This window comes from Hipposideros armiger, unplaced genomic scaffold, assembly GCF_001890085.2.
Source record: "Hipposideros armiger isolate ML-2016 unplaced genomic scaffold, ASM189008v1 scaffold_72, whole genome shotgun sequence".
Lineage (NCBI taxonomy): Eukaryota > Metazoa > Chordata > Mammalia > Chiroptera > Hipposideridae > Hipposideros > Hipposideros armiger.
The window spans coordinates 1,931,231-1,958,481 of NW_017731422.1; the positions used below are offsets into that span (position 1 = coordinate 1,931,231).

A 27,251-nucleotide genomic window follows, 5' to 3' on the forward strand; every position below is an offset into this window, starting at 1 on the left:
GTCTATGGTACTTTATAACCAAACATAAAAAAATAAAATTTGAATAATAAAAGTGGTTGAATACATATTCATCTGTCCCACACAAACTGAATAAACCGTCATTAAAAACATCCAAAGAACACTTTTTCAAAAGGTTAGACCCCAAAACCTCAATAAATTCTAAAAAGCAAAAACTACATAAGCCATATTTTCTTTCCACAAGGTAAAAATCCTACAAGCAGAAAACTTAAAAACAAATAAATGCCAACCACACAGAAATTTTTAAATATTCTTAATTATTGAACCAAAAATGTTAACACACAAACTACTTAGAAAACAAAACACATCAGCATAGCTGGGCTGTGACTATATTTGAAATTAGAGATAAGCAAAAGCCTTCAATATATTCATTTGTATATAAACAAAAACAAAAAATAAGTATCAGACTCAAAAAGTTACAGGGGGGAAAAAATCTAGAGAAAACAAAAATAATAAGCATAAAATAAGAAATACATACATTTTTAAAATAAAATCACAATTGACAAGTAAATCCAAACTAGTCTTTTTAAAGGGAAAAAAAGATACCTTTAGCAAGTCTAAACAAGGAAAAAATAAGAAATGGTGGTAGAACGAAGAGAAGGTAAATTTCTTATAACCTGGAAGTAGCAAATTTAATAGAAATCCTTATTCTCTATTACAATTCTCTACTAATAAATGTATTAAATTTCAAAAAATGAAGTTTGCTAGAAAAGTATAAATTATCTAAATTTAGTACATAATAAACACAAAAGGAGAAATATACTTTAAAACAAAATTTTAAATTTAAAAATAGATGGCGTACTAACAGTCACAGAAGAAACTGATAATTACCAAGAAATTATTTCCAAAAAGGGCTCTGAACTCTAAAGTTTTAGAAGCACAGTCCTTCAATCTTTCGTGGCACAAATCACTCCCATGCTATAATGTAACTGCTTAATGCATAGAAAAATATATACAGTTATCCTATCCGCTTTACAGAGCTAGCAAAATCCCTATGTCAAAACTTGGATGACAGCCCAAAAAGACCAAACTCACTCATGCAAAAATGCAATTTTCCCAAGTAAAATATTAGCAAATCAAAGTCCATAGTTCCAATAAGGCAGTCAGTCACATTTTAGGAAAAATGCATTCCAGAGGCCATCACGTATTTCAAAACTAATTTTCCCAGAAAAATAAATGTAAAAATAGGAAGGGTACAAGGCTGGACAGCGTAAGTCTATAATCACTGTACTGTATGTTTTCTTTGAGACTGCTTTTTCTTATCTCACAATTATTTCTAATATTTCCAAAAAAACTCTCACTCAGTGGTGGTTTCTTTTGGGTCTTTATCACATTTAATTTCTGTCACAAAGTTACTGAGACTTGAACATGCTTTTCAACACATTTTAACACTACCACTGAATGAATGCCTGTAAGAGAATATGATCATTATGAATGTTAAAGGTCACCAAAATCACTCTCACAGTGGTGCTGGTAGGGACCCCTGGGCTTGACAGGATAGTAACAAAGAATGATGGCATGTCTGTTTACCAGTCAAAGCAGCACTGCTATGTGGCAAAAGCATGAACAGTTTACAATACACTAAGACTGCCAGTTTTGAAATTATGTAATTCTTGGTCATTTTTTAGGCTGTAAATATATGCATTATGTCGAATTTTGAAAGCAAAGTGAATCTTTACTAGTATTATTAGATCAATGATTTTAAATCCGTATAATTCAAGTTTACATAAGATGCAAGTGAACTGTATATCCTTTTTGTCTAAATTTTTTAATTAAGCTACCTGATTCCAGGAGTTCAAAGATGATTCAATGTTGGAAAATTTATTAATATGTCATCCAGAAATCAAATGAAAAAAACTATATGATCATCTTAACAGATACCCAAAAAGCGTATCTGACAAAATTCCAGAGCCATACCTAATTCAAATTCTTTAAGAACTACAAATAGCGGGAAATTTCCTTTCTAAATGACTAGCTGACTCCGAACAGCCAACCTAAAGATAAAACATTATGGCTGTTCCATTAAAATCAGAAACAAAACAAGAATGTCTACCATCATAATCGTTCTTTAACGTTCTCCTAAAGATTTCAGCCAACAAAATATGCAATAAAAATTAAATTAGAAGAAACATCATTATTCATAGATGATAGCAAAGTATTTCCTAGAAAACCCATGCAAAATTACTAGAAAAGGTACTAGAATTAAATGGATACCAGGAAAATATACATTTATAATCTGATGAGACTACAGAACTATTACAGCTCAAATCTTCCCACCTGTCTCCATCTGGATGGCTTCTGCCCTAGTTTGAGTCACTGTTTGCCTGGATTACTGCATCAGGTTCCTAAACTAACTGGCTTCCCTATCTTCAGCCTAGTGAAGTTACTACACAGGATGGCTACAGGATGTTTCTACAACAAATCTGATCATATTATTCCTTTGCTTAGAATCTGCTCATAGCTTCCCTTCATAGAATAAGACCCAAATTCCTTACCGTGGCCTTGTAAACATAGCCCTGTATAACCAGGCTTTATGCAAACGCCATTCTTGACACTCTAGTGACACCGACTTCCTTTCTGTTCCTCACACACCTTGGTGCTAGTTACTCACCCTGCTGGCACTGCTCTTCCTTTGAACGTCACAAGGACGGCTCCTTCTAGAAAGTCACTCACACAGTCACTCTTGCCCATCACCTATTTTAATTCCCTCCAGAGAATCTAGAGTTCATGATCTGACACTTCTTCCTGTGTGTTTAGTACCTCCTCCCAATCATGTCACCTCCAGGAGAGCAAGAACTGTCTTAATAGCTGTTCAACTCCAACACATAAGTAAGTGCATGGCACGTAAGAGTCACTCAGTAAACAGTTGACGTTTAGTTGTCTGTCATTCTCAGTAGACTGTGTAGACTCCACAAAACAGGAACCACGCCTATTTTGTTCATTGTTGTATCCCCAGGACTCTGACGCTGGGTATATGGTCAATAAATATCTGATGAATGAATCAATGTCCCTCCCTCCCTTTTAAGACCATAATATTCTAAGTTTGGGCAAACTATTCTGGTAAATCTAACACACTGCTGGCCTGTACTGAACTTATAGCCAACTAATAATACGCTAAATGATTTCATATAAACTGTATAAAGAAGATCTTCCCACCTCTACCCATCCATTCCCCGAATTCTACATGTGTGTGATAAGTTAAGATAAACACAGAGCTTTAATAAAGTTTCACAGCCTTGTTGAAATTAATCTTTAAAATACCTTTGTCAAAAAAATACTTACAAGAAAATAACAGGTCAAGAAAAATTAAATCTTTTTAGTCCTAACCCATAAACTGTGTAAGTAGCTGGGCAGAGAAGAGGCCTTCCCTAAAGTTACACTGAAAAAAAAAATTAGGTATTAAAAAGTTAATCTTGTCAGTATATAGACAAATGACCACTATGCTGAAACAGTCAAAACTAACAAAGCCACAGAACGATCGCCTCGTAAGGATTTAAGATATTGGATCACCATTTTGATTACCCGGAAGTTACTAACTAAATATGACACAGTGTACATAGTCCCTGGTTTGTGGGCACTCTAAGTATCTAATTACTTCAAACAAAAAGCTACATTCTCCATTTTTTATATTTTGTTTTTATTTAAGAGTAAACTCACAGGCAGCACTTTAAAATCAGGCTTTTAAAATAAAGGCCAAAACTAAAAAAAAAAATTTTGAAAATACGACACTGCTAGAAGAATGATCGTCTTAATAATTTAAACCCTAAAATGTCCTGTGGAATTAAAGTCTTTATACATAGAATGTGTAAGATTGATATCATTTAAAATAAACAACTGAAAAACCACCGATCATGGGCAAATTTGTCAATGAAGATAAACATCAGTTTCAGCCTTCCAGAGCAGGAAAACCAGCAGTGAATTCATCTTGTGACAGAAGATAAACTGTGCTTCAGAATTTGGCCTTCAGAGTCTCCTTCTCCAGCAGAAGGTCAGCGTACCTATGCTGAAGCTCCTTCTCTCTTTCCTGCTGCCGCTGCACATCTTCTTTTAGACACTTGAAGAGACAAAAATATTACATAATTATTTCCTATGTAAGCACACTGTAATTTTTAAAAATCTTATGGTACTTTATCATCTTACAAACAGCTGAGTTGAGTCCTGACTCTTTTAAAAGGCAAGTATTTCCCAAAGAGAAACAAAAATAGCAACTACTTTTGCTATAAAACAAGTACGATTCCAGCCATTCTTTGGTCATATGAGTGACTACTATCTTTTTGTAAAAGCTCTGCTTCTATCGCAAATCAACAAGCCATTCTTGTCCTATCACTACCCACAAATGCACGTCAGTAAGCCCTGGCTGTCCTTTTATCTGGGCAGCAGCTATCATGTCACTTGAGAAATAAAGTTAAACCAAAGGAATTAGATGCTTTGGAATGACTCGCTATATCCCAGCATCCCAAGTGACTAAAGAAAAAGACACTGATTTAATGTACCTCGGAGAGCTATCTGAATGGGATGCAATTAACTTTCAGAGGGACAAATCACAGGGTTATTTATTCCATGTCATAAAATATCTTTACACAAAACAGAAAACGAGTCAAGGGAAAGCCTTTGTGTCCACCGCTGGCCTGGTCTATCCATCCACACCCGGGCAATTCTAGATTAGAAAGTCAAAGTTTAGGCTCTCACTGCAAGAAGCCAGGCAGTATCGACTTCAGAAGACAGCCTGGACCGGAAGAAGGAGAAAAAAGAAAAGCGCTGGCTAATTCTCTGCAGCTCTTTCTAAGCAATGCTGCCCAGCAATGTTACCTCTAGCCTCCGGGGAATGGCAGAATCCTCATGCTTCTTGAGTTCTTCAAAAGTGCGTAACTCTAGGTAAGCCTGCTCGATCTGGTCCCATAAGTCATTCAGCTGTTTCATGAGCCCCATCGCACGCGACTGGTAACCCCCAAGCAAAATTTTCATCTTCTTTTCCATCTTAGCAGCTCTCTTGGCTTCTGTTGTCATGTGACCCCTGTTGATCTGGGGGCCGGGGGGGAAGGGATCATATCAGTACACAAGAGAAAAGCAGACTAAGTAACAGGGCTGAAAAGGCACTGCTGGTTCATCTACTGCCTCAAAGCAGGACATTAGAGCCCCTTATACCTTATACTTCAGCTACCACAACACAAAATTAGGCTTAAAAAGAGTCTGTCTTGCACCTGAGGAGTTTTACAGGCTAGTCCCAAATAATCTATTTATAGTAACTTCACCCATGATTCAATCTCAAAGCAGGCTTGAATTTTACAGTATGGTAAAAACTAATCAAGACTTCTGAAAATAACTTCTGCTATTACTAATCTGCATTGATTCTGGAACTGGCAGAGACCCATCTTTACCACCAGTATCTCAAAACTGCACTTCTACATTACACATGTAGTACATTTTTAATAACTGAATAATATCCAATTGATGTACCATAGTTGTGATCAAAACATAACCCCTCAAACTATAAAATTACTCGATTATTGGCCTTTTGAGTTCCATTTGCTCAGCCGGCTCCCAACTCTTTGGAGTGTACTTTCTCTTTTAATAATGGCCCTTGAGCCATTCTCTACTGCTCGGGCCCGCTTCTGCTTCTTTGAAATGTACTTTTTCTTCAAATAAACTGCTTTCACCAAAAAAAAAAAAAAGGGGGGGGGGGGGGAAATGGGGGGCCGAGTGGCTCAGTTGGTTAGAGCGCGAACTCTGAGCAACAGGATCGCCGGTTCGATTCCCACATGGGCCAGTTGAGCTGCACCCAAGCTGAGCTGCCACTGAGCTGCCAACAGGTGGCAGGATGGCTCAGCTGGTGTAACAAGGTTGCCTGTTCGAGATGATGGGCTACGCCCGCCCACAACTAAGACTGAACTCAGCACCTTGAGCTGAGCTGCCACCCAGATGGCTCAGTGGATAGAGCGTGAACTCTTAACAAGGCTGCCGATTCAGCTCCTGCATGGGATGGTGGCTACACCCACCACCCGCAACTAACTGAACACAGCACCTTGAGCTGAGCGGTGCAACTGGACTTGGAGCTGAGCTTGCTGCGCCCTCCACAACTAAGATTGAAGGACAACAACTTGGCTGTTCCCCTCCCCCAATTCCCCAACACTGCTCCCCTTCCCCATCACATTTGGCAACAAAATTTTTTTTTAATTTTTGAGGACTGAAAGGACACCATAAAATTAAGAGAAACAAGTTTTCCTATTAAACATGTATGTTAAGCACAGGTGGACTGCCTCTCGGGTCATTTTTAAATTGGGGGAAAAGATGTAAAAATGTATAAACTTACAAAAGAACAGAAGAGGGACAATTAACAGCAGAAAGATTTGAACAAAATTCTAAAGCTGATGCACAAGGGCAGAGAAAGCCCAGCTGAGAAGGTCCGAGGAAAGGTGGCTGAGAATGGAGCAGGCATGTAATGCCGAACCTCACTGGCATAACACCTTCGCTAGGTGTATATTCTTACATCCCACAATATAATCGCTTCCTATTTTAAAGTGATCTGCAAATGCTTGTTTTCAACACACAACATAATTGTGAGGTCAAAGCTGCAGGAATAATTATTAAATCTGTGTTGATTCCTTTTATCTGTCTGTTCCTCCTTTCCACCCCTCCATCAGCTTACTTTCTCTCTCTGCCCTTTCTCCCACCTCCCTCTCTCTCAAACCGATTCCATCAAGTGGCATCCACAAGTAGTCAAAACTAAGTGGTTTCAGCACAATGAATACCCAAATGATACTCTGTAATTCATAATATTGTAACTGAGAGCACTGTATAACCAAGGAGACAGTGTGAAAATATAAATACTTTTCTGAGATACTAAATGTGGGGGTGGCAATAAATAAGCGGAGAAGGTACCAAGGGAAAATGTCACACGCAAAAGGCTGATATGAAAACTGAACATAGGATGTTTTTTAAATATTTAGAAACAATATAATTCCAAAACAAACACATAGCTTTCCATGAAAACAACTTTGAAACATCCTACAAATGCATAACATCTGATTTAAAAACAAAGATATCCATCTCAGTGCTCTATGTAAAGTCAGAACATATAAGAACACCAAAAACTAAAGTGTTCCTCAAAATATAATATAAAGCACATTTCAAAACCAGCACCTCATACCTACCCGTCTCCAGCTCAGTTTATTAAAAGTCAAAAGTCAAATAAGCCTTTGGGAAAGGGGGAGGGGAAGGACATGTTGCATGTGTGTGCCTTAAGGCCGTGAGGTTAATCTAAAATTAATTTAAATAAAGCCCTTTTAAAACCAGTCATATCTTCAGCATTTTATAAAAGTTGACAGCTTTTATTCCTCTGCAGTTCACTTAAAGAATAAACCCATGAATAAATAATATACTTTATAAAGGAGCCATTTTCTTCTAACAGATAACAAATCAAAGTTCGTTTCACGGCAATGATATATACGAGTCAGGAAACGCTGGGTGAAGCCGAGCAGCGCGGCACAGTGTGTAAGAGTGAGTTGCTCCTACCCAGCACTGCCACCCCATGTTCTGAGCTGACGCAAGTTATGTAACCTGTGTCTCCACTTCATCATCAGTAAAACGACAGCCTTTGCTAAAAGTTATTATGACGCTTAAGACAATATACATGAAACCGTTAGCCGCCCAATGACTGGCATAGAGTAAGCAGTCAAGAAATGTTAGCTCTGATTACAATTATTTTATAGGCACTAAGAGTTAAAGCATTTTTGCTCTCCTCTCTAATGGACCAAGGGACTAAGGATGAGACTTTAGAACCGTCTTTAAAATTCCAACTGGAATAAAAAACTGCCATGGACCCCTTCCTGGAAATAAAGCATCTATGGGTCTGCTTCTATTTTGTTTATTCATTTGTTTTGTTTTGTTTTTCAGATTCCACATGGGAGATCATACGGTATTTGTCTCTGTCTGACTTATTTCACTTAGCATAATACCTCTAGGTCCGTCCCTGTTGTCGCATATAGCGTTTTTTTGTTGTTGGGTTTTTTTGCTTTTTAAAAATTAGTCATACAAATTAACATTTTCATACGTTAAGATAATTCAATTAGCTATATGCTACGCTCCATGGATATTCAATTTCTAGTCTGGTGTAACAGCATAATAGTTTAACTATCATCAAGGCACATTTAGTATGACTGGTACCTTATATCTGGGAATTACCGCACCTCACACAGTTGAGTCATTTATTATTCCCAAACTACCAAAGACTTCAAAACTGCGAAGTTGTTATCTTCCATTTAATGCCAACAATTTTATTTAGCTCGAGCTTTATAAAAGTCTTCTGACTCAAATGTTGTGCTAAGATTCCAAGCAAATATGGAAACAAATTATACAAAGAAAATTTAAGTACAGGAAAAAATTAATGTAGTCAGCTATATAAAGCTAGTCACTAAAAGTATAAGGAAGAAATGGAATACAGCTTTTAATATTCAGTTTTAGCTTACTCATCTTATGTCTGCCATCTGATCATTAAAATGTGAAGGAAGGTATCTGTATACTTTGTAAAATGCTCAATCTATGACTACTCAATACACTTTAGGAGGAAAATAACTAACCTAAAACGTCTGGCCTTTTTCTAGCTAATAAATCCCAAGCATGAAATGCACATGCAAACATAGGACAGAACTACCTTCAATTAGCCCTATACTCATACACACACAGAAGCAACACTGACGTCCAATTGCTTAAAATACAAAGAATCAAGAAGAACCAGACTCAGATTCATACTTCTAAGCCCTTAAAAAAATACAATTAAGCATTAGCAACTGCCCTAAAGGACAACTTACTTTGGAAAAAAACAATATTAGCTTAAGGAGCTTGCACTGCATCTTACAGCAGATGTACCAAAAGTTCTCAAAAAATTTTTTTCAAATTCTTATATGCACTTAGATATACTTCAAAGTCTCCTTAAAACATCTAACAAAGTTAGTAGTGGGTAGAATTAAATAGTACTTTGTTCACTTGTCACCAGACAAGCCTCCCAAATATGTTTATAATGGGAGTTTGTGCTTTAAATGTGTATCAGCACTAAATTTCTAATAATCTTAAATAAAATAAAGTTTACTATAACTATTAGGAATTTAAAGTAGGAAACACTTGATATAATTAAAGCTGACTACATCCAAAATGAAAGAGTAAAATTCAATTTAAATGAGAATGTACCTACATATAAATGTGTAAGGAAACCAAGTTGACAAATTTCATGCACCATAATTCTGTATTATAATATGATGTCTGGAATTTGCTTCAAATGATGGGGAAGGGCAACTAGATGAAATGAAGTGGCTATAAGTTGATGACTGTCAGGTGGGTGATAATATGTGATAATATATAAGAACTCATTACATTAGTCTACTTCTGGGCGTTATTTTAAAATTCCCAAAATAAAAGATATTTCAAAATTCAAATTCAGTATCTACTCTAAAGGCTAATTATTTTAAGACTTACACCACAAACCATGAAACATCAATACAATGAAATATAATAGAGATATTATAATGTATGTCACCTATTTCAACACCAAATTTACATATGAAATGTTAAATTAAAATCCTCAGTTACATAAGACCCATTTATACTAACCAAAATCTGATTGATTCTTCTCCTAAAATCGACACGTCTCAAATTTCAAACAATCATCAAAATACATAGAATAAAAACTCAGCCACCCTGCTGTTCAAGGTGAAGTTACTTCTTATTCCTTAAAGCATCAAACCAAGTTTATCCCATTTAGATAACAGAGGGTGAAACAGACCTGAAGAGACATGGGAGAGAATTCCCATTCACTAAAACTTGCTATTTGCCAGGCACCTCGTATCTCATTTAATCTTACATTATCTAAACACTCACTTCCATGAGATAAAAACTATTACCTACCCAAGTTTTACAGGTAAGGAAATCTGAGACCCAGAGAGGTTAAGTAACTTGTGCTAGGCCACGCAGCCACTAAGTGATGAAGCTACGCAGTAGCGTCCTACTTGAAAGCCCAACACTTTAGGCCAAACCACTGCTAATAAACTGCAAGTCCTCCCCGCCTCAGCTCCCGAACCACAAACATGCCTGAAGAAATTCAAGCTGCGGGACTAAATGGCTTAATGCCACCAGACAGTTCCCTGAAAAACAAATTATTCTAGACACATGTAAACAAGATCTTAATTAATGCATCTGCACATCATTCTTTCTCTGACTTAACACATTAACCTGTACACAGCCACTTCAGAATTTTGACACTTCAGAAAAGCCTTTACTCTTCCCAGCTTGCATTTTTAAATTCCTAATTCTTTTCTTCTTAACAAGCTATAAAACTATAGGAAAACAAACATCTCAGAAAGTTTTTATGGGGTATAAAAAGTTACTTGACAACTTTTTAAGAAGTTGGACAGAATATAACTCCCGTAATTATTTGGAGATTTCACCAAAGCTAATCTTTGCCATCAACTTTAAATGAGAGCAAGTCATCATGTGTCTTTTTACTTTTTAATAACATTTATAATATTATACTATTAAATGAACAAAGTAGTATATGATGACCCCAATTTTAAACAGCTTCCTCCTTTCGTCCAAACACATATGTGTATGTACATAGAGTAATCTTTTTCCTATCATATTTAATCATACACACACACACACACACACACACACACACACACACACACACACACATATACACACACCCTGCAAAATGTTTAAGGTGATTATGTCTAAATGATAGGCTCTTTTCTTCACTTTTTAAATGTCTTTCTAAATTTTCTACAAAGTACAGGTATTATTTTTAGAAAAATGCCCTACAAATGTTATTTTTTAAAATACATAGAAGAGAAACTGTCTAAAAAAGACTGGCCAGAGACCAATGGAAAACTGATGGTCCCCAGGAGATGAATCAGTGGAACCATAAGTGTTTCCTTGGGTCATTACAAAAGGGGGCTGTATGGGACTTATAAAAGTGTAATTGTTACTTTCAAACTCACTAAGTTTGTTAAGGTTACTAAGTTTAAGTAATTCCAAAATAAACACATTATCCTTGGGTCTCCAGTACTGTCTTCAGTTAAAGTCTGTTACAGTGAAGTTCAGAAACATTAAGAGCATCCCTCACTGAAACTCTTGCTTGGGGGGCCCAGAATATAACCTTATACCACTGGAAAACCAGATTTAGGGATACCCAAAATAAATACAGAGTCCATGGCAGCTCCAGCCCATCATTCAGCAACATGATCCTGTAGTTGTAAAGATACGGTTCCACCATCAAAATGTTTGTAAACAAGAGTCCATGAGTGACTCTCTAATCTCTACATTGCTCACTAGCATTAAGTGAACCTTCTCTATATTGATGAGATGCAGGTCCAAGTAAGTGATTATTATCAACATCCCTCAGAGCTAGCAACTGCAGAATGCATACCTGGCAAAGCATGCTAAGCAGTAAGGTAAAACCTTAACAAAAAACTTTCCAAGAACAGTAATGTACTCAACAAAGCAATACCGAGAGCACTTTACATCTACATAAATTAGGAAATGAAACACAAACTGCATGAAAGAAATTCAACTCAACATTGAAACTATCATAACAGAAGCAACGTGGTTGTACCAAGGAGAGATCTCTGGTCCAGCTCTGGAGTTCTTGCTAGAAACTACCAAGAAATCTGCCCATGCTTTTAAGAGTCATGGCAGAGCAGAAGATGAGAAACAGCATTCCAAAGTACTGGGCACTTCTCTCCTGCACCCCATGCCAACGACCCACACCCCCCCCCCAGCCCTCACAAGGGAATATAAGCACAGGCCTGCTGAGACACAAGATACAGTGTCCTTCACCCAGAACTGCCCACCAACTAATCCTTACCCTAAGTTTTCACTCTTTACAAGTATTGAGGGGATATTTTTCCTGTGTAAAAACATCTGACTTTGTAACACAAATCACCGAGAAAATGGCATCCACTGTGCAGCCAATTTTGCTGAAACGTAACCATTTGGTAAAGGCAGGGGTCCTCGTAGAGTTCTACAAATACACTGAAAAGGATTTTAAATGCGTTATCTGTGTTCTTTAAGTTACTTTATTTCCAAGAAGTTGGTGTTACATAATATTTCTTGACAAAATTGACTGTGCCAATAAAATACAGGGAGAAAGTATTACTTCTGGACCTAGTTTCCACCTCTAAGGAAAGCCTTCCCATTTTTATAGCTAACATGACAAAATCTACTTTTCAGCCAAACTTCCTCAACACAGCAGTTTAGATACTATTTCAAATACTATTAAATTTAATAGCAGGCCTAAATTCAGACTTCTCATTTCACTTTTGCACCTACTGGAAATTATTTCACTTAAAATAATTATGTCTTCAGACGATTTCCTATTTCCACTTAAAGTGGAAACAAATTAGAACACTTCACATTCTATTTGCACTTCCCAAATACAGTAATGACTCATTTATCTGGCATCGTCTGAAAATGAGGTTCTCCACATTAAGCGTTTTCCAGATAACTGAAGTCCACGGGAGTGGAGCACTCATCTGCCCTGTTTCCTGCTGTACCTCCAGGGCCTGGAACAGGGGCTGGCACATAGTAGATGCTCAGTAATCGTCACCGGACATGGGATTAAGTAAAGTACGAAAGCTCTTTTATTTATAACCCATTTGGTGAAAACTTTTCTACAATTACAGCCATCACTTTTTTAAAAAATGCCACTGAACAGAAATTAAGCTTCTCTTATGTATTTCGTGTATCACTATAAAAAACAATCACTCTACCCTCCTATCATACACTTATAATGACCTCACAGAAGCTATAAAAATACACAGGGCATTCTGCCACCATATTTCAATGGCCTCAACATGCTGTGCTTTCTAACTTTTCCTTTTCTGATATTAGCTGTCAGTTCTGTTTGCTGCTGCCGCCTGATTTTACACACAAATGTCTGGCAAGGTTCTAAAATTAATTCTGCCTCCAAAGCAGAATAAAATACATGGACTTGGTTATAATTCAAAAGTCGTTCTCGCTTACTTCTGACCTGTGACTACATTCTGATTCTATTTATTTAACAGACTCCTTGCACCACCCACCATATTCTACATAAAATCTAAGATGATTCTCTTAGCTTTATACGAGTATCTTAAGGATTTTCATTTAAGTTCTAAGTTTCAAATATTAATCATGAGTAATGGCTCAAAGACTAGCTCCAACATAAACCTCAGGGCATATTTTTTTAATCCATTTAGGAGACACCAACCACGACAAAGCTGGATTTCATCTTGCTTGATATGCTGTGATAGGGCCATAATTTAAATTCGCTGTTCCAAAGTTCATGGCAGCAAAAATCAAACACACTGGCAGCCATGGTGCACTATACTTGCAGAGAAAGGCATATCTCCCTGAACCTAAGAGTGGAAAGGATAATTTCAGTATAGTATTTAGTTTATATAATACAACTGGAGTTTCTTCCCCACAACAAACTCTGAATAATGTTTATAATTTAGCAATCAACTGAAATGATGAAAGAATTACCACAATTGAAATAAAATATTTATGTATTTCAAACCAGTAGAATTGTGTCTTCAAAAACTAAAACAAGCGAAGACAAACCTAGTCTGAATTAGGGATGGATACAAATAAAATGGGGGATTTGTTTATTTGGGTTTTTGAGTCTCTTTTCTTCTTTTTAAAGATTTAATGAACTTTCATTTGAAATAAGCATGGTTTACTAAATTAGAGGATTTGATTACATATTCTTTAAAAGTAACTAGTTGGGTAAACAATAAAGTAAGTGATCCAGGAGTCGAGAAAAGAAAAATTACTTCAGACTGTTTTATGAATATTCTTCCAAAATCACCAATCCTTCAACAAAAATAGTTCAACGGAAGATTTCGGTTCCTGGTACTGAACTGAACAAAGAGAACCACATGTTTTTAATGGTTGCTCATAAAGGACCCAAATAAATCTCCTGAAGAACAGCAGTGGTTCCTTCTGTCCTTTTCCCTTCAAAACTCACAAGACCAATTCAACGCAGAAATCAAAATCACTGCGCTTTATGGCACCACTCACTCTGTGACACATTTATTTGCTGTCATGAAAGTTAGTGCCTCAACAAAGTAAATGAGATTTAGGGAAAAACTTTTTTTTTTACATTTTAAACGGCACAAAATGTCCTTACCATTTGAGACACAGAGTGTACCGACCTCAAATGAGAAGATTTTCAAACTAAGTGCGAGACCTAAGTATTTATATGTAAATGTTACAAGAAAGCTTTCCAAATAGCTTTCCAATCAACTATGATACTGACCTTAGATCAGAATTACACTGCTAACTACCACTTATAAGAAATGAAGCCTACAGAACAGAAAACATAACTTAAAATTTAACCACTGACGTTCTATTTTCCCTCACTTTAACTGTGAATTAAAACACAGAGCAACAGCACACCCTGCTGGAGGTAACTGATACAACTAAGAGTAACCAGTAGCACTAGATTGCTCAGATTTCATCCAAGATCAGAATTACTTTAGAAAGGAACTCTAATTTCTCCCTAAATGATAAAAGAGGCTCACAGGCATTAAACATTATGTGCCTACACATATTATCTTAAAAGTAAAATTAAGGTTTAGAATAATTTCAAAATAAAAGTACTGATTTTTCCCGCTCATTTCCCTAGCCCCACACAGCCCCAACCATCCCAATGATTTTACCACTTTTGATTTTAACCCTAAATTCTTTTCAAGTCTGCCTTCTGTACAGAGAAATGGATAATCACATAAGAGAAAACTGAGGCCATTTTCTGCATGTGACTGCCTGAAGCACCCCTTTTTCCCTCCTGCTCCATTGTGGCCCGAGAAACATCCCTGAAGACAACCACCAAGAATCGACAAGGCACACAGACAACAGTTTAGTGGTTACCAGAGGGTATGGGGGGTGGTTGGGGGGAGAGGTGGTAGATGAGGATAAAGGGGATCAAATATATCGTGATGGAAGGAGAACTGACTCTGGGTGGTGAACACACAATGCAATATACAGATGATGTATTATACAATTATACACTTGAAACCTATATAGTTTTGTTGACCACTGTCACCCCAATAAACTTTATTAAAAAGAAATTATTTTTAAAGGAAAAGAATCCACAAGGCAGTCTAGTGGTCCATGAACCACAATTTCCATGCCACTGGCAAAATGCCTACACAGATTCTGGAATTCAAAAAATGCAGACTATATTAAGAAACCACATGTCATGAAACTCCCATCCACTACATTTCAACATTTTCACAGACATGAAAAATCATGGACGCCATTGTCTAGATAATCCAACTCAGCACTCTCTCTGTAACAAACTCACAGGAAATCAGTGGATGAACAAAAAGGTATCCAAGTTTTGTAAATGTGCTCTTTTGGCTACAGAAAAAAGGCTCCTTGGTACCACTGAGATCCCTTCTTAGAGAAAACAATTTACTCTAGCATTGATTTACAGTTTCGAATGCCTAGTGTTAACTTCCTGGCTCCTTGCTCCCACATCTAAAAGGTTCTGATTGACCTGTGGCCAACTTGGAGGGCACTCTATCAGGAAGGCCAGCAACTTTGAAAAGTCCGACAAAGGAGGCCAAAGGAGATCAAACGCTTCAGTGGAGTTTTCCCTCAGGAACAGCACAGGCAAGTCACCGCAGGTCTAATTTTCTGAAGTTGTTTCCAGTGACATTATTTGGTTATTTCAGTCAAAGTACATTTCAATTAGAACGGTAGAAGGATACCAACCTCAAGCCTCTTTTCCAGCGACTCAATTCTGTCCTTTTTGCTTGCTAGGTTGGCCCGTGTATAGCGGCTCTGCCCAGGAAGATATAAAACTTGACTGTAGCATTCTTCCCACACCTGGTTATAAGCTTCACTTGAGAGTTCTCCGTGGCTCATACCTTGTTTTACCACTTCCATCTCCTGTACCAGGACATCCTGAGCCTGTTCACAATAATTGTTTCAGTAAGTTTGAGTAAGACAGAAATAGTTGCCATCAACAGAAAGCTTTAAAAGACTAGTTTTTCCTCCTTCTTTGGGCAAAGGAAAGGCGTTCTGGTTGACTGGGGTTTTTTTGGAAGAGGGGAACAATACTTAAACAAAATGAATGAAGAAGCCTGTAAGTCAATGCAGACTGGTCTGAAAAGTCAAGTATCCATGTATCCCCAATAACATAAATGTCCTTTCCTTCACTCAAAACAGCAGCTACCATTCCTCAGGTATCTACTATGTGCCAGGAACTGGATTTAATCGTTTTACCTATATTATCTGCAAACACCACAACCACCTTACAAAGTAGCCAATATTAACTTCATTTTGAAGTTAATGAGAGAGATTAAACAACTTGTTCAAAAGCACCCCACTAACAAGCAGACAAGGCAGCATCGTGCCCAAGCTAAAGGCCATCAGTGCTCGCGAGCTCCTTCAACTCTTACACTCCCTCCCGACACTTAGGACTTCATAGGATCGTGAAAGGGAACTAGGCGTTTTCTTTGACACTTGCCTTTTTTCTCATCTGAAGGAATGCCCCTGATATTGCCAGAGAATGAGATTGGGGGCACAAATCAAATAATGATGGATCACAGGCCTTAACATCTCTGAGACCATTTCTCATCTGTAAAACGGGGATACTATACATAAAGAGCCTAGTCCAACATCAGACACACAGACTCCGTGAGCGTGCCACACCAACTTTTTCAGCCCTTTGCTTCATGGCTCATGAAAAACTGAAAACCAATTTTGTGCTTTGTAGAAAGCTTTCAATCATTCTAGTAATGTTAGAAAATAAACACAGACCAAAATATATAAAATCAAGAGAAATGACCAGCATACAAAAAAAATTTCAACAAAAATGTGGAAAATCACATCTATAAAACGTAAAGAATGTATACTTTAAACAGTACCTCTTAAGGAAAATAATAAACAAACCAATTTCATATACTTAATGAAAATTTGACACTTTATTATAAGAGAAATGGTATTTCACTCTGAAACTGTACATAGTAAAAAATTTACAATTCCAGCTCTTATAATTCTGAGAGAGTACAGCTAAGCTATCTTTAAACTGTCCATAAAGAATCTGCTAAGTAAATAGCTGCTTCGAATTCTTTTTGGAACAAACAAGGCTATAAATAGATAAATAAAATATGGGAGAATATTTAAACTGCTTTGTTTCAAATAATTCCAAAACACTACTTACAATTATCATTTTCAAAAATTGTTAGAATCTATCCCCTACAGAACCTCTAGAGGCAATGATGTGATCCTTATTTCAAGTTTCCATAATACAATAAATTTAGGAAAACTTCTTTCCAAAATCCCCTCACATTTTCACTCTCAAAAGAGGGAACTGTTCAAGTATCACATTCATAGTCCAATTCTCCACCCCATCAATGATTAAGTGTGCATGCCACAGTGCAGGTGCTCAACACACGTCCATTTCCCATCGCACTTACTTTAAAAAAAGTAACTCAAAGCTACTCGGCAACCAGGGGCAAGTTGTTGAAATAGAAATCTAAACCCTCCTCCTTTCCCTATTTTCTAAAAATCCTAAAATAAACATGTATTACTTATACAATAAGGAAAAACACAAAGAAAGAGGGAAAGGAAAAGTGCAGGAGAAAAGACAGAAAAAGAAATCTTATTTTTTCTCCCAAGTATGTATTACCCCATTCCAATCGATGGGTTTATCACTGCCCCACAGGGATAAGGATTAAAGAAAAAAGACTTTTAAGCTAATGACCACTCTGCTTCCAACCATAAAACCAAACTGTATTTTCTTACACCGTTGTACAGATTCACAACCACAGCTGTTTGCTCTGTCAGAGCAGAAAGAATAAAACACACATGGAGGAAGAGGCAGGACAGACTCTATAGAATAAAACATTTCCTTATCCAAAGGACAGAGGGAAATCATGTGAGGGAATAAGTTCAGTAAAAAAAATATGATTTCCTTTCTTTGAAGAGGTGAAAGGTTATATTCTTGCTTTTTCATACTAATCTAAATAAATGACGTTTAAGGATTAAAGGCATTCCATTCTATTCAGAGATAGCAGAGTTGCAGAGAAAATGGCAACTGCCATCACTGTCAATCAGCACATGGCCATGAAAGAAAAACACCTTACCACCAAAGCCAGTGTTTATCTGATAAAGGTCTATCACTGAACATGAAGGGGGAGCGGGTCCTCCTTTTCGATTTCAGTTGTTTATGAATATGAATATCAGTATGGGGGGGGGGGGGTTAGTATTTGTCCATGATACAAGGTATCAAACAAATACTTATATCTCAAGACAGAAATATTCCGGCTCAATCATACCTTTTTCAGGTCTTCTTTGGAGAACTTTTCATAAGAGTTATGTTCCAGATAGGCAATGTGCTCTGGATTATTAGTAGCAAATCCTACAGTTTTTCCTTTTTTATTTCCAGACGGTTCATAAGGGTGATGTAGAAGGTCATAATGAAGCATTGTAATCATTTCTTTTTTGATTAATTCTTCGCTTTTCTGTAAATCTGTTAAAGGTGGTTCTACATTTAAGGGTCTTAGAATAGTTTCATTTACCTGAAATTTTAAAACAAGTATAATTACCAAACATATCACTGCAAAATACTAATATTATTACTTGTTCTCAAATTGGACAGCAGTTACACATTTTCAAAAAAAATTTTCTTCTTCTAAAATCTTGTTTGTACCAGTGATTGGATCTGGAAACTGCTTTACTATATTCCAGAGGATAGACGAAATTTTGTTTTATGCACTTTATAATGATATAAAAAATATCAATCACATTAAAAGAAACTTAAAACGTCCTAAGCCAAGAATTCTAACACTTACTTCTGATGGTCTTGGAAGATCTTTCTGGACAGCTTTGTGCATTCGTTTCATTTCCTTTATACGCTCTGCATCTCGTATGGCCTAAAAAATTATTTTTATATCTATTATTGCAATTATACAGTATTTGACACATTTCAACAAAGCTGAAAACATTTTAGTCTATAAGAACATGTATGTTCAAGAGCTACAGCTATAGACATCTGTAAGTTTGCAGAAAGGCAATATAAGGCAACAGAAATTAGTCTATTCATTCTCTCAATAAAACAGAAACTAAGAACTTTCAGTGTCTACTACAGCATTCTCCAAATTTATATGACTGTATCCATCAAATAATCATCCTTTTCTTGTCTAAATCGGATCCTAAACTTTGAGGGGCCTCTTAATTATTCCTCTTGCAACACAACCCTTCCTTTCCCTTCCACCCCCAAAGCTACCAATTCTTAATTTAAACAGCCAGCCAATAAACGTGTTGTTCTGATTCTCGAATTACGAATAATGTGGGATAACACATTAGAATTTCACACCATTTCTGAGAGAGTAAATGTAACTCAAAGTAGCTAAGAAACTAAACATAAAAAAGTATTATCCTATGTTCCTCACCTAAAAGTACATTCATGTGGTTTCCCTATAAAATATGATTTCCATTGATGTCATTCTCACTCTAATCTTAGGAAATTATTCAACCCAAAACCATCATGAAATGAACTGCAGGAAGAATTCCTGATAGGGATCACATGATCGCAGTTTTAGTTCAAGCTTCAGTACTTTCCAGCCATGAGACCTGGAAAAGTTAACTTAATTCACCTGAGCCTGTTTCCTCATTTCTAAAATAAAGCTAACACCTATCCTATGTACATCACTGGGTTGTTATTGCAATGAGAAAGTAATTAACTATACGATATGTTGGTACAAAGTGTTACTAATATTATTCTGGCACACTCTTAATTTCCATATCCACATTTTTTATTAGTTTACACTGACCTAAAACCATTTACTCAACCAATCCAAAATGTGCTTGTTTTTAATACTGCTCAGTAACACCTTTTCTTGGCTAGAGTGAAAAGCAACATCTAAAAGCCTACTTATATGTATCTTAAAGAAGCATAATGAACTTGACAGAGGGTATTTAAATTGCTATGTACATATACATTTTAAGAATGCCTATTCGGGCTGGCCAAGTAGCTCAGTTGGTTAAGAGCTCGCTCAAGAGTGCAAGCTCTGAGTAACAGGGTCACCGGTTCAATTCGCGGCCCAAGCTGAGCTGCCAACAGGTGGCAGGGTGGCTCAGCTAAAAAAAATAAATAAAAAAGAATGCCTATTCAAGATATTTTGAGTATATTATGAATTATGTGAGTATATATTATTAATGCTATAAATAATTTACTTTATGGTAAGTTTTTTAAATATTGAAAAAACTTTTAAATAGAGATCTCGAGCCGTTTAAAGGCCTTTCTGCATTCTATCGGCCTACTGGCATAGCCCGCGAGCTCACACTTCCTTTCCAGCACAATTACCCACCTGCTTTCGGGCATCCACATCAGCAGCATCTTCAATGTAGGTGTCGTCTATTTCACGGTCCTCCAGCTCCTTCTCAGCATTTTCTGGTAGAACAATTTCAAAGTCATTCTTAGGGGCAGGAAGGCCCAACAACCCTAAACGGAGGTGTTCACGAGATTCTCTTTCCTGTAGAAAAGAATTGGTCCTTCTCAAGTTACACACATTAAGTATTCAACCAATATTCTGTAAGTTTCTAAAAAATAATTAGGCTAATTTTAATTCTAGAAAACGATCCCTAACTTCAGAGCAGAGACGAGTTTTTTTGTTTAATTTCTATCTCCATTTTTTACCCACATTAAGACCCATCAAAAACTTTAATTTGGAATCAGTGAAGTTCCTCTGGGATATTCTAGAAGGAGGTTTGGGAATTACCTCTTCATGGACAGGAAAAAAGCCCTTCAGGATTTCCATTTAAGGAAAACATTACTGACACTGAAATTTAGTAGCAAATGAAAAGAACAAGCTAAAAAGTCAGTCTGTCCTCTAATAAAACCTAATCTGAAAAGATGTCAGGGAGAGAGAGAGAGAGAGAGAGAGAAAGGGAGGGAGGGAGGGGGAGTGGGAGAGCGAGAGCACACTTAATAGAAATACTAGGTCATATGCAGGCCAAACAGAACAGCCCCTTGTTCCCGAAGGAAACTCCCTGGTGCCCAGAGTTTTCCCCAGTACATCCCTGGCTCACCTTCTCAGTCTGATTCCCTAATGCTCCATTACACGTATGCTAGATGTGAGGAGATGAGTCGCTAAGAGCTGCTAAAAACTTGCTCCATGCTTACTCACACTGTGGTTTCCATCTGGGACAGCTGCCACCCACCTGAGCATCCCTCTTCAAGTAAGGCTTTCCTAGTACTCACCCAACAAATGTCATTATTTCTTTCTTTGGCCACCCTAAACATGTTGGTTGTACTCAATTGTAGTTCTTATACAATTATTTTTAAACTTGGTTTCGTACTGCCAATCTCTCCAGAGTATAAATTTCTTTATGATAATGGGCATCTTTACTCAACTTGAAATCCCCTGAGGCATCCAGATCTGTGCTCTGCACACATTAGATTTCTTCTTTTACGTAATTCTAATGTAGCCATTCAGTGTTGGCATATGTTGATATCAACTTGGGCATCAAAAAATTCTAAGCTAACCAAATCTATACATGAAGCTAGAATTAATTTATAAACTGAAAACAGGCCAACATCACTGGAACTCATTAAAAAAACAAATCTGACAAATTATTTCTAGGGCATCAGATAAGGCCCGACAGTGATGTACAAAAAGCAATGACGTGGGCAGAGCAAAACTGTAACTATTATAATCACCTTTCTACATCACCATGCAAAACATACAAATGAAAACTTCACTAAGATCAGCAATAAACTACAAATTAACTTGGCTTTGAGATCTAGATTGTCCTATTTCAAGGGTCAAAATCTAATTTATGAGACATTTAAAACAAAATTTATTTTACAGAAAAAAAATGTTTAAATACAATAAAAGTATCACTCAAAAAAATATTAATTAGGGCTGGCCAAGTGGCTCAGTTAGTTAAGAGTTGGCTTAAGAGCACGAGCTCTGAGCAACAGGGCCGCCGGTTTGATTCCCACATGGGCCAGTGATGCTCTGCCCGAGCTGAGCGGTTGCTAAGCTGCCAAAAGATGTCAGGATGGCTCACCTGGTGTAATAACAAGATTGCATGTTCGATGGTGGGCTATGCCCGCCCGCAACTAAGACTGAATTCGGCACCTTGAGCTGAGCTGCCACCCAGATGGCTCAGTGGACAGAGCATGCACTCTTAACAACAAGGCTGCTGGTTTGACTCCCACATGGGATGGTGGCTACGCCCACCGGCAACTAAGATTGAACACAACACCTTAAGCTTAGAGGCCATGAGCTGCTGATGGGCAGCCAGATGGCAACTGGCGCCCTCCACAACAAAGACTGAAGAACAACAACTTGGCTGATCCCCAACCCCAATTCCCCAACATTGTTCCCCTGCCCCAATTCCCCAATAAAATCTTTACAAATATATATATATTAATTAGTAAGTTATAAAAATTAAAATCATAAAACAGATACAAGGAGCATTATTATAGACATAATCAATATTCACAAACATATTAAGAATAAGAAAAAGTAGGCATGAGACCAAAAGGTTCCCTTTTCATGTACTCCAAACCATTTTACTTTTCTGACATCCATAGGTGTATAGATTCTTAAGGTATATGTAATATGCACTGACAAGGGGGATAATTTTAATTTGGCACCCATGAGACTTTTTTTTTTTTAATTTTTTGAAGAGTACTAAAAGGGAACTGATATGTACCATCTGCTTCACGTAAGAGGGATCACTGTAGTCTGCCATTCCATCCTCAGGATTAATGTTTAACTTGTCTCGAAGAGGAGTTCTACCCGGGGTGGAGTTAACAACTGGTTTGGGAGTTGTCCCACTCCGGGGAGTCAGCCCTTCAGATCCATGAGAGGGAGTCCTAGAAAAACAGAAATTCTAATTAATAAAAGTGCCACTTTTATTTGTATTGTGCTTTCAAATGGTTTTCACGTGAATCATTTTACAAGGAAAACAATAAATAAGGATTCCAGAAATTGTCTCCCTACCTGGTTTTGGGTTAGATTTCTAGGTTAAAATAAAGGTGTTCCTCAGCTAGCTTAGTATTTACATACAGTATTTTCATTTTCATGACTTCAAATAGTCATTACATTTAACATTTTCTTGCTTTCCAAACTAGGTCCACCAAACGTTATTTCCACTTTTTCCTGACACATCAGGGTGGCTAAAACACACAGGAGGTAGAGAGGTGAGCCACCACACTCACAAGATGAGTTCAGGGTCCTCATCGTATCATTTGTGTCCTCCCTGCCTTTAGCTGTTCACTATCACATCATCATCAACACTGGGCCTACTTTAAGTCATTCTTCTCTTTCCATTTTGTTTGGCAACCAAACACCAGGTTTTTAGAATCATATTTAAATATGAATAGTTCTGAGTGAGGGTTAAGAGAATCTCTTAGGAATAAAGTCCATAAACTTTGCAACTTACACTTCAATTGTTCAAAGCCTTTTTTTTTTTTTTTTGGCTGTGTTCCAGACAGGCGGTGCTGCCAGACAGCTGTTCCCCAAAGGTGAGAACGGTGAAGTGAGGTGCTATCATATAAGTTATGGTCCCTGACCCCAAGGAGCTTACAATCTAGTTGAGAGACAAGACATACACAGGGGAAGAGGAATTAGGCTCTCTAACAAGCCTTGCAAGAAGTGTTAATATAGAAGGATCTGGCTGCCAATGTTTGTTGATCCTGCTATCATGTACAGCTGTAACTGTCTGAGACGTTTCCCATACTAAACAACCAGTAGGAGGACATATTCTAACATTTAAAATTAAAAGTAAATTCCATATATTTCCAACCTTTAAAAGCTCCAATTCCATTTTAATTCGACTAACTTCTATAATGTTGGTATCTTAAAAATTCTTCTTAAAAACACAATAGCTTAAAACAAAGAACTGCAAACAAATACTGAACTCTGAACTCTACTTAATGATAAGCACGAGGAAGGGTTTAAGGGTGAAATGGACTGATACCTGCAAGTTACTCTGAAATGGGTTAAAATAAGATGGATTGATAGATACATGGGTATGTGATAAAACATTGTAAAATGTTAACAACTATAGAATCTAAGTGGTGGGTATATGGATGTTTGCTTTACCATTCTTTCAACCTTTCTGAATGTTAGAAAGTTTCATAATGAAATATTAGGGGAAAAGCAATAATACCTACAAGGTCTGACTATTAAGTTCGCAAACTTGTTGCAACGATGTTGCTAACCTTTTTTTGATATCAGAAGGATTATTCATTATGAATTTGTACGAACTGGACAAACAGTTAATCAAGTTTACTATTTGGAAGTGCTGAAAAGATTGTGTGAAAAAGTAAGATGTGAAAAACTTTTCACCAACAATTCCTGGCTCTTGCATCACGACAATGTACCAGCTCACACGGCATTGTTTGTGAGGGAGTTTTTGGTCAGAAAACAAAAAACTCTATTGGAACACCCTCCCTACTCACTTGATCTGGCCCCCAATAACTTCCTTCTTCACCGGAAGATAAAGGAAATATTGAAAGGAAGACATTTTGATAATATTCAGGACATCAAGGGCAATACGGCAACAGCTCTGATGGCCATTCCAGGAAAAGAATTCCAAAGCTGCTTTGAAGGGTGGACTAGGAGCTGGCATGGGTGCATAGCTTCCCAAGGGGAGTACCTCGAAGGTGACCATAGTGATATTCAGCAATGAGGTATGCAGCACTTTTTCTAGGATGAGTTCGCAAACTTAACTGTCAGACCACATTACGTACATTTAAAAAATTGCAATTTTTATTAAATTCACCAAATGATCATTAACAACGGATTAATTTGCTTTTAAATCAGATTTTGCAAAAAGAAGGAAGTTCCATATAGTATTTAACCATTTCCTGGACACTATTTTGTTATTTACTACTGTAAGTGAGGTGAAATGAAAAAGGCAAGCTGGTCACTTATTTATAACGATTCTCTGTTAACATTACTAAAGCAAACATGTTATCCAAGTCCTCAGATTCAAGTTTTTCTAAAACAGAAAACATTTGCTTATTTACAATACCTGAATGGGGTAGAAAGAACTGTGTTTGGAGTCTGTACAACCTGCCGCTGTGGAGTCACACCTGAGAAGTCACTCTCATGCAAAGGTGTATTTAGTCCACCTTTTAATGGGGTGTCCACGTTGGTCAGGGCCATGAGGTTCTGGGCTTCCTGATTAATGAGAGGGTAAAGAAGTGTGTTTTAATAGTTTAGACAGGAGGGCTGGCCGAGTGGCTCAGTTGGTTAAGAGCTTGCTCAAGAGTTTGAGCTCTGAACAACAGCGGTTCGATGCCCGGCCTGAGCTGAGCTGCCGCTGAGCTGCCAACAGGTGGCAGGATGGCTCAGCTTAAAAAAAAACAGTTTAGACAGAAGAACAGAATCCTCTCTTCTAGTCCTACTACACAAACCTTACAACAGGCAGAATTCTTATACATTTTCTCCATGAAAGCCAAGAAACAAACTGATTACCGAGCCGTGGCAGAATTCAATACTTCCATTCCTTCTGTCAACCTAACATAGCACCTCAGAAGTTTAAGAACAAAGTTTTTATGTCCAGAAATGCTTCTGTGGCCTCACATGAAATTACCATTACCCAAAGATGCTCCTATTATCTGTGCCAAACTCTTCAGAATCATAAAGAACTAAGAATTCAAATTTCCCAATGTGATCTTAGGCTAAATGTCAGAACACCTAAACGTTAATCTAGTTTTATCACTAATTCTTTATCTAGTGTTCATCAGCCTCTCTGAATCTCAGATTCTCCCACTAGAAAGTTTAAGACACTGCCCGCTGGCCTATTACCTCACGAGCACTCATCTGGGCAGGTTCGTTTCTGAAGTTTTGTCTGACCGCTTTAGGAAGGACTGACTATACTCTCTTTAGTCCCTCTATTATAACTCTGTATTCATTACTACCACTGCACCTGTAAGTCTCTTAATCCCCAGCGTAGGGTCTGTGAAAGACTTAATTTTAAAGATCGTCACAACCATATTTCTCATCTCCCATGCTCTTGTTATAATCCAACCTTAATACTCCTTCCATCAAGAGGCGGAGTCTAGGTCCCTTCTCTTGAATCTAAGTGGGCTTGTGACTCGCCTGTAACTAACAGAATACAGCATTAAGTGACACTGCTTGACTTCCAAGGCCAGGTAGAAAAAACTGCAGCTTCCCACCACACTCACATTGAAGCCCTGAGAGACCATGGGGGAAGTTCAACTCTTGAAGCCATCTGCTGTGATAAAGTCCAAGCCACAATGAGGCCGGATTTACTCCATATTCCCAGATGAGGACCCAACCCACAGCCAGCATCAAACACCAAACATGGAAAGGTAATGATTCCGAGCCCTATCCATCAAGTCATCCCCAAATGCTGAGTCTTCTTAGCTGAGGCCCTAGACATCATAGAGAAGACACAAGCCATTCCTTCTGTGCCCAGTCTAAATTCCTGAACAAACAGAAACCATGAGCATAACAGAAGGGTTACACCACTAAATTTTGGGGCAAAATGAAGATAGCTGAAGCAAGGCTTATTATACAGTATGTCTTTATTCATGAAAAGATCCTTGAATTTCACATTATCAAAGTCCTATGTGTGTTCTTTTTGTTATACCAAATACAAAGCATTTTCCCCCATCTAGGTTCCCAAGAAAAAAGATCTAACTAACCCAAGAAAAAAGATCGAGAAACACTGACATCAATAATTCCCCAATGAAACACCCTAGGCAGGCAGCTCAGCCTACAAGGAAGCCCAGAGTCAAGGAGCCTCACGCACACCCAAGGAGTTTCTGCTCAGCTTTAATTGCCCCACCTCTGCCTCCTAAATATAGGCACAGAGCCAAAGATCAAAAGATATTTAAGGAAACATCTCATATGAAAGAGAATAAAAGTAACAAAAGAAACAAATAACATGCAGGGGGGAAAAAAACCTATATAAACAGAACAAAACCACCATTAATTGCCTCAGAGAAATAAAAGAAGATATTCATAAATAAGAATGAAATCTTAAAAACTGAATACATTTTTTAAAACTCTTGGAAATTAAAAATATGACAGTAGAAATTTTAAAACTGCGTAAAGATAAAATTCATAAAATTTCCTAGTAATACGTCAAAAAGGCAATTAAAACAGAAACCTGAGAGGAAAAAATAAGAAAATTTAAGGTCCATAAGAGGACAGATCAGTGAAAGGGAGGAAATATTTTTTTATTTCAAAATAATTTCC

General features: G+C 37.3%; 1 protein-coding gene across 1 annotated transcript in view; it reads right to left on the reverse strand.

Moving 5' to 3' along the window:
- Positions 1 to 257: 257 nt before the first annotated feature.
- Positions 258 to 27,251, reverse strand: part of CDC5L (cell division cycle 5 like) — a 45,069-nt gene continuing 18,075 nt past the window's right edge. The window contains exons 9-16 of the mRNA XM_019642789.1: positions 25,054 to 25,202; positions 22,726 to 22,888; positions 20,370 to 20,534; positions 18,852 to 18,932; positions 18,336 to 18,578; positions 15,766 to 15,963; positions 4,828 to 5,040; positions 258 to 4,072 (exon numbers count right to left, since the gene is read on the reverse strand). Coding sequence (XP_019498334.1) covers positions 3,968 to 4,072; positions 4,828 to 5,040; positions 15,766 to 15,963; positions 18,336 to 18,578; positions 18,852 to 18,932; positions 20,370 to 20,534; positions 22,726 to 22,888; positions 25,054 to 25,202 — 1,317 coding nt within the window. The 3' untranslated portion in view covers positions 258 to 3,967. The remainder of the gene's footprint in view (positions 4,073 to 4,827; positions 5,041 to 15,765; positions 15,964 to 18,335; positions 18,579 to 18,851; positions 18,933 to 20,369; positions 20,535 to 22,725; positions 22,889 to 25,053; positions 25,203 to 27,251) is intronic.